At 42.0% G+C, this 17,714-nt stretch overlaps 2 protein-coding genes across 2 annotated transcripts; one reads left to right on the plus strand and one right to left on the minus strand.

Moving 5' to 3' along the window:
- Positions 1-824: 824 nt before the first annotated feature.
- On the minus strand, positions 825-11,286 carry eefsec (eukaryotic elongation factor, selenocysteine-tRNA-specific). The gene is made up of 7 exons (XM_046383879.1): positions 10,465-11,286; positions 8,666-8,873; positions 8,343-8,439; positions 7,356-7,520; positions 5,652-6,296; positions 3,878-4,034; positions 825-1,522 (listed from the first exon to the last, which is right to left on the minus strand). The coding sequence occupies exons 1-7, from the start codon at positions 10,766-10,768 to the stop codon at positions 1,341-1,343; spliced, it is 1,758 nt and encodes a 585-aa protein (XP_046239835.1). The 5' UTR covers positions 10,769-11,286; the 3' UTR covers positions 825-1,340.
- Positions 11,287-11,419: 133 nt separating this feature from the next.
- Positions 11,420-17,511, plus strand: ruvbl1 (RuvB-like AAA ATPase 1). The gene is made up of 11 exons (XM_046383881.1): positions 11,420-11,727; positions 12,664-12,750; positions 12,841-12,973; positions 13,991-14,142; positions 14,548-14,637; positions 15,763-15,912; positions 16,015-16,078; positions 16,176-16,374; positions 16,493-16,595; positions 16,681-16,772; positions 17,102-17,511. The coding sequence occupies exons 1-11, from the start codon at positions 11,587-11,589 to the stop codon at positions 17,259-17,261; spliced, it is 1,371 nt and encodes a 456-aa protein (XP_046239837.1). The 5' UTR covers positions 11,420-11,586; the 3' UTR covers positions 17,262-17,511.
- The last annotated feature ends 203 nt before the right edge of the window (positions 17,512-17,714 follow it).

The following is a 17,714-nucleotide window of genomic DNA, read 5'->3' on the forward strand; positions in this document are numbered from 1 at the left end:
TGAAGTCATTTTTCAGTGGCTGTCACATGGTGACACATACAGCAGAAAATAGGGCTGCAACTAACTAATTATTAATCTGATAACCTAATGAAAATGACAATTTAGTTGTAATTAGTATGTATGTGTAATTAGTCTATAAAATGTCAGATAATTGAGAGAAATGATCATCACAATTTCGCAGAACCCAGAAGAACATCTTCAAATTACTTCTTGAGTCCAATCAACAGTCCAAAATCCCAAAACTCATTCATTCAGTATCAAAAACAGCAAAATCCTTACAAAATTAACCAAAAATCATGCATGCATTGATCATGCCTTTGCAGACCAGCGTAATAAGATTCTGCAGGCAGTTTCAGACCGCATGCTACAGTAGTAGGTGCACTTGTTATGGTTATTAGTCACAGATGCGACTGCATACGTATCAAACTGTTTATTTAGGAGATTATAAGGTAAAATGTGCACATTATGTTGTGCAGTACTAATGACAGCAGAACAAACTACCCACATAAAACCGCAGGTTAGACACGCAACAAAGTTTAGGGTTCAGTGTGTGTTAAGTATGTAGTCATGTAAGTATGTGTGATAACATGTGCAGAAACAGGTTTCTTTTGACTGTCATGTATGCTGCAGTGGGTCCTTCACAAACACACTGCAGCCAGCAGACAGCTTATTGTTACAAAGAAGTTTCTGTACAAAATACTGACTGAGTTTGTGCTGCAAAAAAGGGTTTGGGACACAACTATTACATCCATTGATATTATATTCTTACTGTATGCATCATGGGTGCTCACCAGCGATCACACAGAAAATAAACAAAAGCAGAGTTTCAGCACAGGTTTGCTTTATTTGACTTTCTGAAAAGATTTGTATTCAGTTCAGCCTCTGATTTAACTGCTATTCTTGGCAAATATCCATAGCTCTTCTAAAGCTCTATAAACTGTCAATAAAGTAAATAAAATGAAAAGACTGAAATACAGACTAATACGTTTGAAATCACACAGCATCCACCATAGAATCCAAGCCAGAAAAATAACACAGCCTTTATACCGACAGTGAGTGAACAGATGACAGTGAACCTGTGGAAATCTGAGAGTTCAGTATTTCTGCTAATGTGCTTGTAACAATTAAGGGGGGAAAAAAAGAACGAAAGCACAGATTTATTCAAGACAACTCAAACGCATCAGGAGCAGAAGACCAGCGTTCAGCCTTGTGGTGATGCAAACTGGATTAAGTTATCCTACCCCTGATACAGAGGCTAGCATTCCTCTCACCTCTACAAGACCTCTGAAACCGCCCTCTGCCTGTCTAAAGCGCTGCGACACACTTTCAGGCTGAAACTGTCAAGACTGAACCATCTTTTTATGGGGATCAAACACATACCGTTTGAAATGTAAATGAATGCTAACAGGCTGAGAATCTGTTTTGGCCTCCTCTTCATTTGCTGGTCCGTCTTTGCTTCCACCTTTGCCTTTCTTCTTAGAGGTGGAGGACAGCAACTGCTTGGTTTCTGGGCAAAGACCCTCTGAAGAAAAGATAAACAGGCAGGTCAAGATAAAAATAACAAGTAAATATGTTGATTATGAAAAAAACATGATGTAAACAGATGTGCTTGTGTAATATATCTCGATCATACTGTCCACCACCATGTCCTACAGTGCTTAGGTCAAGCTAATGGTCTCAGTGCAGGTATATCTGATGCTTGATAGAGATCTTTTCTTCCCCGTTATGTGTGCAGTAGGTGCTGTATCAGTGCTTCTGTGTGCTGACCTCGAGATCAACTGATGCCTTCATCCTCCTGATGTAACTGATGAAAATGCGCTCACAGCCAGATCTCGGCTGCAGTTCTCGGGTCTCTGCATTAGTCTGGATCACCCTGACACGTCTGGTATTAGGTCTCTCTGCTCATACATAACTCTTCCTTCGCTTGGGCTTCGTTCTCAGTCATACTGAGTTGTGTCCCGTGAACGCCGAGCTGCTGTTTGACGCTCCTCAGACATGCATTAAAAAATTTTCCTCCATATCTTTCTGGATGTGTGAGTGTGTGTGTGTGTTTAAAGGACAGAAAATGGCTGCTTGTTTTCTGTTTTGCACGCGGATGGTAAGAAATGTTCTGGGTTCATTGCTTTACACGCAGACCGTCTGACCTCACGTACCAAACGGCGCCAGCATTCTTCTTGTTATCGTTATGCCAGTGTGAGGGTTATTATGGTTGCCACGCAGCCAGAAAGCTCTTCTTGTTATCTATGATCAGCTGAAAATGTTTATCACCACAAAACACACTCACACACCCAAACTTAAATGATTTGTGTGACATGTAGGAAGTGCTTTTTTTTCCCTCAAATAAATTTTTAGGTATTTGTATGTAGAAAATATTACAGCATGTACTACATCTACTGGATAAAATAATGCAGAATTGAAGGGAAATGGAAGATGAGGGCATATAAAACATTAAAGGAGCAATACGTAAGATATCAGTGCTTTGGAGTGGTGGGTCAGGACAGCTACCAACCCAAAGCGTCAAATTTGACGATCTGGAATTGAGATTCAGCAGTCAACTATGTTACACATTGACTGTTTAAGGAGGCAATCTCATCAGACAGTGCTTATCAGAGAGGGTGAATTAGTTGGCAGGTAATTTATTTTTGGAGGAGCAACATAACACCAGGTTTAAATCACTGTGTTTTCTGTGTTTATCCCAGATAAGAAAATGAAGGAATGTTTGTGTGTTAGGGCAAAATGAATAATTTGGCGGTTTGGACTGTTGTTCAAATAAAACAAGGAATTTGGGATCAGGCTTCAGGAAATTGTGATGGATTTTTAACAATTTCAGACATGTTATTGAACAAATAATTATTTGAAGAATAGAGAAAACAGTCATCAGATTAAAAAAAAAGTGAAAATATTCATTAGTAGCGTCCCTATAAAAACAGCAGTTAGGAGCAGAATGAAGAACGAAAATGAATCAGAATGAAGAATGAAAGACATCAATAGCACATGTATTAAAGCAGAAACTTTCTTCTCTTTAACATATGTTTCCTCACGACAGAATATGCAAGAAGGGGAAACTCACTTATGATAAAGAGCAACAAGTCATATATTACCAATCAAATCAATATCGCTATGACAAGAACAAAAACACCAGGACACTCACTGCATCGTGAAGTGTTTTCACTTTTATATACGACTGCATTAGAACAACTTCAGAAAGCTGCAACACGTACATTTTTGCGTCACTGATATCAGCGTGTTGAAGTGTTGTTAGAGGCCATATTCAGATATGTGGCTGCATCAGCTATTTGACCTGCTCCTTTTAAGCACAATAATGCCATCCTCATCATAATGCCTTCAGGGAGGGTCACCTGAACACCACTGGATGTTTGCTTTGTGTTCATGTGAAAAGATGTGTGTATCAGTATGTTTGGGGGTTTTCTGAGTATATGCAAGTGTGAGGCAGTGAAGAGGATGTAGGTGAGGTTTCTAAATGTTTTTGTTTTCTCTTCCCTCCCGGTGTGGAGCAGTGGTTTCGGAGCAACAGAAGGTAAAATAAACACAGAGCAGACTTCCCCCAGAACACAGGCAACCCCCAGAGGAATCCTGGGAATGTGACTCAGGATGTCAGGCCTACCACTTTTACCGCATCCTGAAAACTGTGCGCTGAGCCCCAAAATCCAAGGAAAGATGGGGAAAGGGCTCTGGGTGTGTGTATTAATAAAGAGGGAAACTGTCTGTGCTATTCAATGTCAAACTAAGCAACCGCAAAGACTTTAAAATGTGCAGCTCTGCCTCCACTGAACAGCATTAGTGGTTTGCGTACTGGTGAAACAGAGGTAATAGTCTCTCAGAGATACAATAATGCCTCACTTCAGGTAAACCTTACCTTGTACCCGAATCTTGAACTTCCCGCTCTGTCCGAACCCACCCTCGATAACGCCAGCCTCGCCTGTCGACAGCGTGACCTTCAACCCCACAAACAGCTGGAGGTTGGTCTCCTTCTTGAACAGGTTGCGGCCAATCACGGTGTAATCGTCAGTCGCCTGAGCACAAGGGGGGGGGGGGGGGGAGGGGTGGGACTCATGAGTTGCAGAACTAATAACAGAAATGAAAGCTCAAAACGTGACAAATGTGATTAGAAGTACTTGTTAAAGGGTGTGTGAGCAAGTGATCTAATTATGAGTGTGCAAATGTCAGCATGTGTTTTAGTTTGATCTACTGTATTCTTCCTCCAGCGTCTTGATCTTGTGCTTTGCCATGATTTCACTCATTCATCACAATAGGGTGAGGAAGAAAAAAGCTGATTCTTTGCCCTGGGCCCTCATCAACGGCACCACTCGCCGTCAGGCACATTCTTCGAGGCTTGCCGCCTTGCTGTCTCTCTCTTTCTCTTTCATCCTCCTGCACATTTTATGCTATATTTGTTTGTATTTCTTTCTTATCGTCCATCGCTAAGTCGATCTTAACCCGAGACTAATCTGATAACAGGAGGGCACCGCTCTGTCTCCAACTCACCCCCCACCGCCAGCTCTTCCTCACTCTTCTGCCTAACCCTCATTCATTCTTGAACATTTGACCCTGACGTCCCTCAAGCGTGACTGATGTGCTGATTAAAAAAAAAAAAAAAAAAAAATACAGTTGCTGTACACGTCCGATAGACCGTATGAATTGTGACTGGACAAGTACGTCATAGCTCAACAATGTCGATAATGTGTTCTTTAGCAAAAAAGGAATTTTGAGGTCATGAAACATAACTGCCTCTCTTTGGTAGACAGATGAATGACAAATGTAACATCACATAACCACGGTCTAACCTCCCGCACTAGCTGTTCTGCTCCTGGGTCAGTGACTGGAGCTGTCAACAGCCTGAGGTGCTAACAGCAGGAAACTGGCTCACACACTTGACCTCTGACCTGAATCTGACCCTGCACGAGGATGCACTCAAACTTAACTGTACAGCGTAAGAACGGCCAAGAGTCATAACATCCTCAATACACCCACAGTGAAAATGCAAACTGTGAGAAGTGTTGACTTAAAAAAATAATAAAAAAAAGATGCTGCATAAAAACAGAATACAAACAGAATTGGATAAGATGAGATATGGATCGGTATGAACTGGAGCTCAGGATTTAGGACAGAATTTAACAGCAATCACACCAAGAAACAAAAATCAACATCAAATCAACAGTATGTGTGTGAGCGAGAGAGACAGAGAATCATGCTGAGCCACAGAGGTGTGAAGGTTTAGTCACGTGGTCATGTGGGTATTCCTGTGCCACTCAGGTGTGTCCAAACAGAACAGGCCTCTGACAGCTAGACAGGGCTAGTGGCGTCAGGCAGCCACCCACACACACGTCTGTGGCACAGCACATGCTAAGGCATGCGCACCCACCCATGTCTCAAACACTACTTACCGGGACTGAATATGCATGCTTGTTTGTGTGTGCGTGTCTGTTTACGAATATACAATAGGGGCTGTGTGTCTGAGCGGCACGCTCCAGTGCCACCAGCAATGAGAAACATCCAAAGAAGAACCAGAGCCAGAAGACGGAGTCCGAGGTGACAGAGAGGGCAGGAGAGCAAGGGCAACACATCAAGGTGACCACAGGAAGACTTTCAGAAAAAGACCATTTTAAATAAACTGCAGAGTGTCCACTCACCCTTTCCACCTGTCCCTCCTTGTGTTTTGTCTTGCAGATGCGCAGACGAGGCAGAGCAGTCTCAACGTAGCCTTTATCTTCAAACCCCTGTAGCAGATAGCCGTTGAAAGCCAATCGACACGCATTGGCATGGATGTCTGTGTCCAGCTTGGAACCAATCACCAGGCAGAGTGAGGGACATGTGACCGGCCGTTCAAACTCCGCCAAGGCCCATTGCTCTGGGTCAGGGCCTGAACTTGCCTCTCCCTGACCAGTGATGTATTCATCCTGGAAAAAGTACTCCCTGTCGAAAGCGAAGGGTGTTTCCAGTGAGCAGGGCTGTGACGGAGGTGGTTCAGTGTCTGAGGGGGGCCCCGAAGTACCCACAGGTGGCAGGCCAAAGAAAGTTACCTTCGCCATGACAGTCTCATGACCCACAGTGATGTGGAATTTGGCACGGGTGGCAAGAGAGCCCTTGAAGTACCCTATCTTCCTCACAGATATGACAGCTGCATAGAGGGTGCGCAGGGACCCTGGGGTGCACACCACACCCCGCTCTAGAAGTTTAGGGTCAAACTGGGTCACACACACGCCCACACGATCACCCTGCATGGCCCCAGACACTGGCTTCCGAAACATCTGCACAGACTTTATCTTCCTGGTCACCTGATACAGCATAAAGATACGGCACATAACACAGACATATAACATCAGTTTAAAGCTTAATCTATTCGATTTAACCTCTACAGATTTGGAACACAATTAACATGAGAAAGCACACAAGTAATATAAATCCATGTTGTGTTGTTATATTAAAATGTTCTGTTACATTATTGCTGAGGAAAGTTCATAGCTTACAATACTCAGTCATCCATGTTTGAATGTGTGTTTGTTTAGTCTTAACAATTTTAAAATACATGTTCAGGGCCAACTTTAACTTCACATTTAAAACCTAGAACTCAAACATGGAGTACAGCATGAGATTAAATAAAGAAAACTAATCAGTTATTGTCTCCACAGTGCAGGAATGTTTTATAATATGTTTAAGGGAAAGCCCTCACAGATGATCTTCTGTCAATAAAACATGCCCACATGGAAGTAAACAACTCATTAAATATGCACAACTAGCAGTTTAAGCTACTTTTGTCTTTAAAGATAACATAGCTGTTTTTACAATACTAATTTTTCTCATTAATGGCAAAGACTGCCATTGAATATGTGTTTCAATAATATCAAGCTCTAATAAAAAGCTTTACTAAAGCTGATTATGTGATTCATTTGGTTTGACAGACAAATAACATGTCTAAACAAACAAACAAAAGCCATCTATCCATCTGTTAACTGGTCCTTCTACCCACGTATGACTGTAGGATCTGACAAAGCACAATTTCTCACAATCAGTCTGTGTAACAAATGTTAATTTAGCCATTTGCTGCCACCAAGAGGTGAACATGAAAACTGCAGATGAAACTGCTGAGCCTGGCTCAAAGTGTGCATCTGGTCTAAATTACCCAACTCCTGCGCTGCCAGTCCACCCCCAGTCACCTCATCCTTCCCTCACATTAAACTGACACATCCTCTGAACCCACTCAGCCATCTCTCCCCTCGTCTGCCCACTTTCAGTCAACTTATGGACTTCCGACAAAACAATTTCCAGCTCTCTGGTATGCTACTTACTTTTCAACATCAGATTCAAAATTCATTCCCATTTTTTGGAATGCATACCTTTAGCGCTGGGATTTCCACAGTGTCATTGATGGCCAATGACCCCTGCAGGATGGTTCCAGTCATGACTGTTCCCTGACCACGGATGGAGAAACAATGGTCGACGGCCATGAGAAGGTCACCTCCAGGGTCTCTCTTAGGGAGGTATGTCTGTTTCTTCAAAAGCTGAGACAGACAGCCAAAAGGGCAAGAAGGCAGACTTATTTATTAAACACCTAAAAGATAACTGCTGTCACAATATTGCAAGGTCACACAGACATAAGTACACAACCAGATAAAACATGCAGGATCAGGCACTAATTAGATCCACATAAAGCTGGAAATAATAACAACACTGCCTGGTACACACTCTCTCTCTCGTGTTATTACTGCTGATCTGACCCTAATGTGTGAGTCATACTGCAGATTTTTTTCCACCAAAGTCAAAAAAAAGACAGAACCTCTTCCACTGCAGAATAATGTGTCAGATAAGGTAACACCACTCCTTCATTCAAGTTTTCATTCTTTTCTTGGTTTGTTTGAGTTGACAGAACTCAACAACAGTAAAGCAAGGTCAACCAAGGTCAGCACACTGTATTTTCTTTTTTGTCAGCCTATAGATCGAGCGATAATTTAGAAATTGCAGTCAAGAAATTCCAAAAAATGCTTGAGGTAATTTAAGAAACTGTGAAAACTAATACAACCAGCAAAAGGTAACTTTTTATATCAACACCTGTCTGCCTTAAAATCCACTGGTCGGGCTACAGACAAGAGACGAGGCAACACTGACTTCAATTTGTCTTAATTAACTGTCATGAGATTAATTACTCTAATTCTTCAAAAGTTTAGTTTCAACTGCATCGTAAGGACTTGCTTTACTTTTCACTTCAATACTTGACTTGACAGTGTCAACTGATTAACAGCACTTGTTCATAAGTGAGAACTTATGTGCTCTTTTGAGCTAAATTAGCAACAATTGAGGAGGACCGGCGTGTTTCCGGACTTTACCTCTATTAACTCTGGCACTCCATGTGGCTCCTCTGCGTCAGGAGCATCCGGGCCCCCAGGCTTTGCTGCCACAGCAATCACTGGACATTCCTTAAATCTGGCCAACAGAATAAAAAAATATATCGGAATTACTTCATACTTTGATGATGAGGCAATGATTAAGACTATTTCGAATTGACAAGAGTTTGACAAAGCGATTCAGCCTGGAGCCACTGTGGACTACACGGGACGCTCTAACCTACACAGCTGCGTGGCCCCACATTTTAGAGGCACTACCTCTACACATATCCATATTCACTCTTTTACGTGTATCAAAAGCAGACCTGGTGTTCTCCAGCGTTTTGTGAAGCCTCTTGGTCATTTTTTCAATGGCAGTCTGTCTCTTGTTGGGGGGCAGCAGGTCAGTTTTGTTCAGAACAACCACCATGCGAGGGCAGGTCAGCTCTCCGATCAGCAGACACTCTGCGGTCTGAGTCTGCACCCCCTTCACCACATCCACCACCAGCATCATCAGGTCAATGATTTGGGCACCTATAGAAGAAGAAGAAAATGCAAACAACAGTAAAAAGATATTGTCAGATATTACTGATATGGAGGAAAAGCAGCAAGCTGATGCAGAACAACAAAAGCAATTTGCTGTTGAAGACACTGCAACTTTCTAGTTGTGCAGACGTAAAAACTGAGTAGAGACTGTGAATAGACTATGAAACTGACAACAGCAATACAAACAGGAACAGACACAGATACCCAAAAATAACAGTAGAACAAGAAGAGAAACTAGGGGAGGGGTGCACAAAGGCAAAGGGAGTAAAAGGCTAGAGGGTTGAAACCAGAGCTGCAGCTCACTTGGTTGTCTTTCCTTTCCCTCTTTTCTTTTCCTGACTTTGGCAGTCTCTCTTTCCTGCACTCCCCTCTTTTCTCTCAATCTATTTGGCTCAGTCTCTTTCCTGTGCTCTCCCCACATGGGACAGGAGGGGAAGTTTAATACATACCCCAATCCCCATACTTTCCTTCCTCCTTAATCTACAGCATGTGCCACCCCACTGGGCTTCATTTAATATGTTGGTTACAGCAGCAGAAGCATTCACTGTTTGAATGCCTCTAGTCTGCTTTAATAACAAAATCGTGACTTCTACTAAATGCTGCTTATGTGTCACTATTGAAACTTGAAAAATGGGATATGTTGTATGATATTAATTTGTGTGAGAAACAAAAAGAACTAAGAGAGCAAGGAGGTAATAGTGTCCTGATTATGTCCTCAGCAACACTGCTGCAGTTATTTCTCCTCACACACCTAGCCATCCAAGTCAGAATAATATGAACAACCTAGCATGTAGAGAAAAGGCGCCCTCTGCAGGAAAGGTCAAATTTGTAAACAGCATGACTATAGCTTGCATACAGTCAGATATCTGCCAAGAAAAACAGGATGAGACATGTAAAAATCTATCATCTCAAGTTTTATTGGGATATTTTATTATCACACTGGCATTAATACCACAGTACATCCTCTTCTGATGTTGTTATTAATACAAACTGGCACCATATAGTTATCAGTTTGGGTTTTTTTTGTATATTTGGTTGTTTTTGGCTTGGTTCTTTTTTGTTAATGGTGGGAACTGGGCAGTACATAGAAATGTAATCCCTTCAGATTAAAAGTCACATGCTCGACTGACACAGTTCTGTTTCTGGCAATTAAGCTATTTTCCAGTTTATAGCTCTTTTACATTTGGCTGTCAATAAGGCTGAGAGACTACGCATTTGCCTTCAAGGTCCTGGTAGGCTTGTATGGATGCTGACACGCTGTCACAGCTTACTGAGACTCCTGAACTGAATCATCGTTAAGGCTATTTTAAGAAGTATGTTTTTAATTGCTCTGGCTAAAACTAAACCAGTCTAACTCAACAGTCCTGCAAAAAAGATTGGAGTCGTGAAGGTTATAATGTTCAGTATAGTGTGTGTGTGTGTGGGGGGGGCTCACTGATATTTGAGTGGACACAAATGTAGAATATATTTCGGTTTTTAACGTTATAGTTGCTGTCACTAAACAAATAGTGGTCTGTGCATCTTGACTATACCCCATGTGTTTACCAGGCAAAACGCTGAAGACTTAAAGAGACCTCACCCCCAATGATAGTCCGAATAAGAGACGCGTGTCCCGGACAATCCACCAGGGTGAACTGCAGACTGTCATACTGCTGCTGGCCTCCGCTGTCCCGCAGGTGATCAGGCAGATCCACTGTGAAGGAGGAGAAACCAAGATCCAGGGTGATTCCCCTCTCACGGGACTGCGGGTTCTTGTCGAAAGCAGCCGTAGATGCAGTGCTGCTCAGGGCCCTGGCAAGCGATGTCTTCCCACTGTCGACATGTCCAAGCACCCCGACGTTGAAATTTAACGTCTTGCTGTGATTGTCGGCAGACTCAGACATTTTGACACCAGTATGTTGTAATATTAGTTAGCGAGGGGTTTTTTTTCTTTACTCTGAGCTGAACCTTGAACTCAGCTCCAACTGACACATTCCGCGGCCTTACAATCGTTTCTTCCTTTGTTGTACGCTGATTAAACCCCAAACACAGCCAGTAATAGACTGTTTTAATTTGTTTGGTCCTTGCAAAATGGATATAACTATAAATACGACTTCTGTCGTACTTCGGTGTACGAGTTTGACAGTTGAGAGAAACGTCTTCCCTTGTGTCAGTGCACGCCACTCTCAGGACAAAATGCTACAGCGGAACGTTTGTTCAGCTAACAAAGATAAAAAGAGAAGATCTGACCTGCCATGTAGGTTCTGTGATTAAAACATAACAATAAAATGTAGTTTTATCGATGAACACCTTTTTATCTTTTTTAGTTGTACATCTATTTGTAACTCTACTTACACTTACTACTGACAAGTTTCTAGCAGTTTCTACTACGGCAAAGCAACTTAGACACAAACGGAAGTGAAAACTGCTGTGGGTGGGATTTTACGGTAAGGAAATTAATGACAGACCTTTTAGCCAATGAATGTATTGAATCAATCGACAAGGTCCAATAGTTTTTCTCGATAATCCAAATAGCCGATGCGTCATGACATCACTTCCGCTGATTTTCCCTAGTAACCCACATGGAAACCGATTTCCCTGTGTTTTGAGTTTCGGCGCCGATTGCGGCGGTGAGAAATAATCAGAGGCACGGGAAACATTTTCTTTAATGCAAACCTGTCTTAAAGTTTTTACATCAAATATTTCTTAAGTAACAATAACTATGAAGATCGAGGAGGTAAAAAGCACCACGAAAACTCAGCGGATTGCCTCTCACAGTCATGTCAAAGGACTCGGGCTTGACGAGGCCGGCAATGCTAAACAGTCAGCATGTGGTCTAGTGGGCCAGGAGGCTGCGAGAGAGGTAATGTTCATGTTTCACTGCACCTACGATGTTCTTGCATTTGAGGAATAACCTTGAAAGTTTGGGTTTTTCTGCAAAATGATTTGAGTTACTGCAGGCGATAGTGTTTACCAACAAGCTAGTGTTAGCTAGCGTTAGCTAGAGTTCCGTTAGCACGGTGGTGTCGCTGTTTCATATTCAGGTCAAAGTATAGCTCGAATAAAGAATAAAAAGAGGTTGCCTGCATTAATATTCTTTTGTAATATGTTAAACCTTTGATTTGTGAATTTTCACTCGTCTTTCCTGTAAATTATTAGCAAAGACACTAAATGCGTTGGATGTAAAAACAAATAGCTCTACTTTGTGAACAGTAACAGCACATGGTGATTTTATTGAAATGTGGAGATATTTTCTTAGTCAAGTGTAGGATCTCCATAGACATAAGACTGCATTGTCTAAAATCACAGAGATAGTACATTGTTACATTTTTTTTTTAAATTTGGGCAAAATAATAACACACATGTACAGTTTGAAAACTGGATAAAATGTACTATCAGAACATCTCAGAAATGGGAAATTCTCCTATCATTTCCAATTGCTGCAACTGCTTGATTTCACAATGTGAAAATATAAACCTGACATGAAATGCAGCTTTCAGTGCACCATTCTCCTTGGATTTTTTTTTAGTGGTGTGTAGGCATACAGTTGTAGGCATAACCGCAACAAGTGACTCCTCTAATTGCAAATATGTTGACTTATGGCCTTTATAGTAGTCGATCACACTGAAATATCAGCTAAAAGCTATCCCAGGCACCTGTTTTGAAGTTACTTCTAACTACATAGCACTCAGCTCGGGGGGGTATCTCACTACCAGATGCCTGTATTGCAGCTGAGTCCTGTTGTCATTTTTACATTGTGCTTCTATACATGATAACTATATATTTTTTCACTCTTCAGGCTTGTGGTATCATTGTAGAGCTGATCCGTTCAAAGAAGATGGCAGGAAGAGCAGTGTTACTGGCAGGGCCGCCTGGTACAGGAAAGGTAAACATGCAGCGTTCATTCACTAGCAATACAGCAGTTAAGTGTAACTGAATGGGACTTAAATTCTTTTTTTACATCTCCTTCCTTCAGACTGCCCTTGCATTGGCTGTAGCTCAAGAGTTGGGAAACAAGGTGCCCTTCTGCCCCATGGTTGGCAGTGAGGTCTACTCCTCTGAGATAAAAAAAACAGAAGTTCTGATGGAGAATTTCAGAAGGGCCATTGGTAAGTGACTCTTGTGACACGTGTTCTTGCTCCATCAGTCCTACCACCAAAACAAGTCACAGTGTCTTAGGTTGTGACCTGCTGGCGTAGTTATTTGTTACACGCAAGCTTTCACAAAAGTATTGTCGTAAATATTGGCAAACTGTTAGTAGAAAATGAGAGAAAAAGAGAAAGCAAATATTAAAATGTAGATTTTCTAAAACATAGACAAAGTAATAAAAATCATCAGAGTTTCTACTGAGAATGAAAATGGTCAGAGAGATCTGTGAGTTAAAAATGCAAAACCAATTCCGTCCACTGTGGATTAGGACAGCATTGTTGTCAGAGAAAGCAATTTCAAAGTCTTGGCATGTAGAAGTGAAATTCTTCTTTCTTCGTGTTAGTGTAAAATAGCTTGAAAACTTCAACTCATTCCCCCAATTGAGGAGTCCTTGGGCAGGAGAAACAAGGTGTCCTTGCTCACACCGTTCTTATGAGCTGAAAGGCAACACTTGACAGCGGATTTATGAGAATGGCGTTGAGAAGGAAGGAAAGCTGGAGAGGGGGAAGGTTTGTGTGACTGCTGATGGTACCTGTCGCAGGGAAGGAAGTGGAGCTTAGTATGAGGGAGAGGTGGTCATCGGCACCTTTGCTTGTCCTCTAGAACAGGATCCATGGGGAGAGGTGGTGGTGGGGTTCATTTTGAAGCTGTCATCACTCTGTCGATAAGAACTGTGACAGACAGTCCCTGCTTTAGGCACTGCTTTCTGAGCCTCACCACAGTGGATCAGCCACCTGTGTACTGCTCGTACTGTGTGCCACAGGCTGCATATGAAAGAGGGACAAAAGTGTGATCATATTACACAAGACGATGGCTCGACATTTCACGGGCGCACGCACACATGTTCCGTCTCTGTAATGAAACACATTATTCGGTAGGCTGAAGGATGTGGCGGCTTAGTTAATGTAGGAATATAAAGGCCTGATTCAGTCCTCACTCTGTACTCTGTGTGTGTCTGTAATGTCACCCGCATGCAGGATTGCGTATCAAAGAAACAAAGGAGGTGTATGAAGGGGAGGTGACTGAGCTGACCCCCTGTGAGACCGAGAATCCCATGGGCGGCTATGGAAAAACCATTAGCCACGTCATCATCGGTCTGAAGACGGGCAAAGGCACAAAACAGCTCAAGGTCAGACAGTTGGCTGTATCTTCTGCTTTGTTTTGTTTTATTTTATTTTATCTACTTGCATCTGAACTTGTCCTACTGCCACATGGAAAGCACTCTCACTTTTGTTGAATGTGTAAACAGTGTAATCATAATTATAACAGCATTGATGTGAACTGTGACATGTTATATCTCTAGGTATTTAAAATTTGCTATGATATTTATGTGGTTCTCTTTACTTTTCTGGCTGAGGATCCTAACAAACTTTTTAAATGTGTTTTTAGATGTCACAGACCAATTGTAGGGATGGTTTTAATCTTTGGAAACATTGATTTAATGTTGAGATTTCAAGTATGGTGTGCTGTAATAACACTGATGAATAACGTAAGAAAATCTGTGTCTTACACGTATCTTGTCTTCTTTCCTCAGCTGGACCCCAGTATTTATGAGAGTCTTCAGAAAGAGCGCGTGGAGGTGGGGGATGTCATCTACATTGAAGCCAACAGTGGAGCTGTCAAGGTATCGTTATACTGCTATCATGTGTTACTTCCTCACAGTGTTGGAATGTAACTAAGTACTTAAGTACAACTTCAATGTATGTGTATTTCCATTCTGTGCAACTTTATATCTTATTACATCTCAGAAGCAAATATGGTGTGTTTGACATTACATTTGTCTGACAGCTTTAGTTACCTTTCAAATTTTCACGCTCTTTCTGTCTAGTGCGCCTTAATGGAACATCACAGAACCCTTCTTAAGCGAAAGAAACTATTACAAAAAACTGAGGACTAGCTGGAAAATTCATTGTCCCAAAACTGATTTTCATATGTTTGAACTGCTGCTTCAAACATAGGATGATCTCATGGAATATGATGCATTGCTGTAGATTTAAACATCCCAACAGCATGTAAGGTAGTGAAAAATCAGCCAACCTCAAATATCCACAGCAGTAAAATGCAACATTCACATTAATGCAGCAGTTATATGCATCTAAAAATTATTATATAGGATATATAATAGTAAAACACTGATGGGGACAGTCGCCACAGAAAAAGGTGAAAGATGAAAAGATGAAAAAAATATTTTCGATAAAAAAACAATAGAAGTATTTGGTTAGACTGAAATTCAGTGGTTTAGGTTCTCTTTGGTGAGTCATTTTTTTTCATCCCTTCCAGCTCTGCATGAAAGCTCTGCTGCATTTCCACCATAATCTGGAATGAGCTTTTCTCATTCCTGCAGCTCCTCATGCTCCCCTTATCTCTCCATCTCCCACAATGCCTTTTTTTCCAGAACGGGGCCTGTGGCCTGCGTTGACAGGCTGCGATGACGGCTCCTTTAATCGGTGCAGGTGGGCCAGGGGCACATGTCAGCTCTGGTCAGAGCGCAGAGGGGAGGGCTGGACGACACATTTGTTACTGTTGACAGCCGTATCATGACCTGCCCTCTGAAACCCTTTCATCCATCAGTCACATGCCCTCCTCTCTGCGATGGGCTGGCACTGGGTTCAGTCATACACCTGCTCTTCTGTTCTGTCTTTTGCTTCACTGTTGTCCAGAGGAGTGTGAGAGATTCATTGTTGTTAAACAGGGATTTGATTTCTAATTGTTATTCCTAACACACTGTGGTGTTCCCGTCTCTTTGCAGAGACAAGGTCGCTGTGACACTTTTGCTACAGAGTTTGACCTGGAGGCAGAGGAGTATGTGCCGTTGCCCAAAGGTGATGTCCACAAAAAGAAGGAGATAGTCCAAGATGTCACACTGCATGATCTGGATGTTTCAAATGCCAGACCCCAGGTGTGTAACTGCAGATGTCCTGCGAGCCAATATCAGTGCAGCTATTCTATCTTATATAAACTACCTAAATTGTTTAAATAATTGTGCATTATTTGATGCCAGGGAGGCCAGGACATTCTCTCAATGATGGGACAACTGATGAAGCCCAAAAAGACAGAAATCACAGGTAGAGAAAACCACTTCCCAGCTCACATCACCAGCAGGTGTCACCACTAGCTGACTTTTGTTATTTATCTATTTATCCATTTTCTCTTTAATTTCAGATAAGCTGCGTGCTGAGATCAACAAGGTGGTGAACCGCTATATTGACCAAGGCGTAGCTGAGCTCGTACCTGGTGTGCTGTTTGTGGACGAAGTGCACATGCTGGATATCGAATGCTTCACATACCTCCATCGAGCGCTCGAGAGCTCCATCGCCCCTATCGTCGTGTTCGCTTCCAACAGGGGAAACTGTTTAATCAGGTTGGGGGATCAGAACCTAGATTTATTTTCAGAGAAATAATCTTCCACAGAAAAGAACATTTTTTCTTGCTAAGATGTAAGATTTGTAGTATTAACAATCAATTCTGTTGCTCACCAGGGGGACAGAAGACATCAGCTCACCACACGGGATCCCTCTGGACTTGCTGGACAGAGTCATGATAATCCGCACCATGTTGTACACACCACAGGAGATGAAGCAGGTGAGTCCGAGCATCAGATATCTGCCTGTGTGATATGTGACACCTACAACTGTGCACATTACCCTAACGCTGGTGTGGTTTGTAGATCATCAAGATCCGTGCTCAGACCGAGGGGATTAATATCAGCGAGGAGGCTCTTACACACCTGGCAGAGATCGGCACCAAGACCACCCTCAGGTAAGGACATACACTTTGTATTTAAGAATAGACTGAAGAAGAAGCCTTACACTCAGTGTCCACAGTGAACCGCTTTCTTCATAGCAACAGCAGGGGAGACTCATGGTACCACAGTATTTAGTGCAACTGACTAGAGATTTGATTTGAGTAAGACATTCCTCTATTATTGTTAAAAAGGAATAATATTCAAGTTGAAATTTAGGGTAAACTTCAAAGGGAAATGTAGAGTGAAGGAAAAATACTTTTAGGAAGTGCAACTGATCTCGCCCTTCTCTCTGTCATGAATATGTAAGCGCACTGAGTGGTTCTTATTTCCTGTTTCCTCTCAGGTATGCTGTGCAGCTGCTGACGCCAGCCAGTCTGCTGGGACGCGTGCAGGGAAAAGAGACTGTGGAGAGGGAGCAGGTCGAGGAAATCAACGAGCTGTTCTACGACGCCAAGTCATCTGCCAAAATCCTACAAGATCAGCATCACAAGTTTATGAAGTAAAACTGGATTTCTGTTTTGTTTTTTTGGGGGGGGGTTTTCTCTCGCAACTCGTCAAGCTGGTGTTCTCATCTGGTTCTGACTGTCCATCCTCGTTCCCTTCTTTGTTTATTTGCATTTTCCCATCTTAACTCTCTTCGCCACAGCACCATTCACCTCGTTCACTGTAGTAGGTTTGTTCTAATTTCAAAGTTTTATTCATTCTTTTCATTTATTGAGATAAGTTTTTTGAATAAAATGGAAAAACACAAATTGACTCTCGTTTCCTTGTATGTTTTTGTATGTTCTTTACATGAGGCAGAATTGGAATATTTTTAATGAACTCAAACAAATTGCTTTTCTTGTAGTAATTTTGATCATTGACAAACCCTCACAAACCAGGCACAACTGTGTAGACCACATTATTATTACTATGTAAAGATGTCCTTTGAACTTTAAAATGTATAAATTACAGTA

Source organism: Scatophagus argus, chromosome 3 (assembly GCF_020382885.2).
Source record: "Scatophagus argus isolate fScaArg1 chromosome 3, fScaArg1.pri, whole genome shotgun sequence".
Taxonomy (NCBI): domain Eukaryota; kingdom Metazoa; phylum Chordata; class Actinopteri; family Scatophagidae; genus Scatophagus; species Scatophagus argus.

What these genes read in the sequence shown, in the direction of transcription:
- eefsec (XM_046383879.1), bottom strand. Translation starts at nt 10,768, where the DNA reads ATGTCTGAGTCTGCCGACAATCACAGCAAGACGTTAAATTTCAACGTC. An exon ending in AAAACGCTGGAGAACACCAG is followed by an intron (nt 8,440 to 8,665) that starts GTCTGCTTTTGA and finishes TCTGTTGGCCAG; the next exon opens with ATTTAAGGAATGTCCAGTGA. An exon ending in AGGAGGGACAGGTGGAAAGG is followed by an intron (nt 4,035 to 5,651) that starts GTGAGTGGACAC and finishes CCTTGTGCTCAG; the next exon opens with GCGACTGACGATTACACCGT.
- ruvbl1 (XM_046383881.1), top strand. Translation starts at nt 11,587, where the DNA reads ATGAAGATCGAGGAGGTAAAAAGCACCACGAAAACTCAGCGGATTGCC. An exon ending in GGCCGCCTGGTACAGGAAAG is followed by an intron (nt 12,751 to 12,840) that starts GTAAACATGCAG and finishes TCCTTCCTTCAG; the next exon opens with ACTGCCCTTGCATTGGCTGT. An exon ending in AAGGCACAAAACAGCTCAAG is followed by an intron (nt 14,143 to 14,547) that starts GTCAGACAGTTG and finishes TTCTTTCCTCAG; the next exon opens with CTGGACCCCAGTATTTATGA.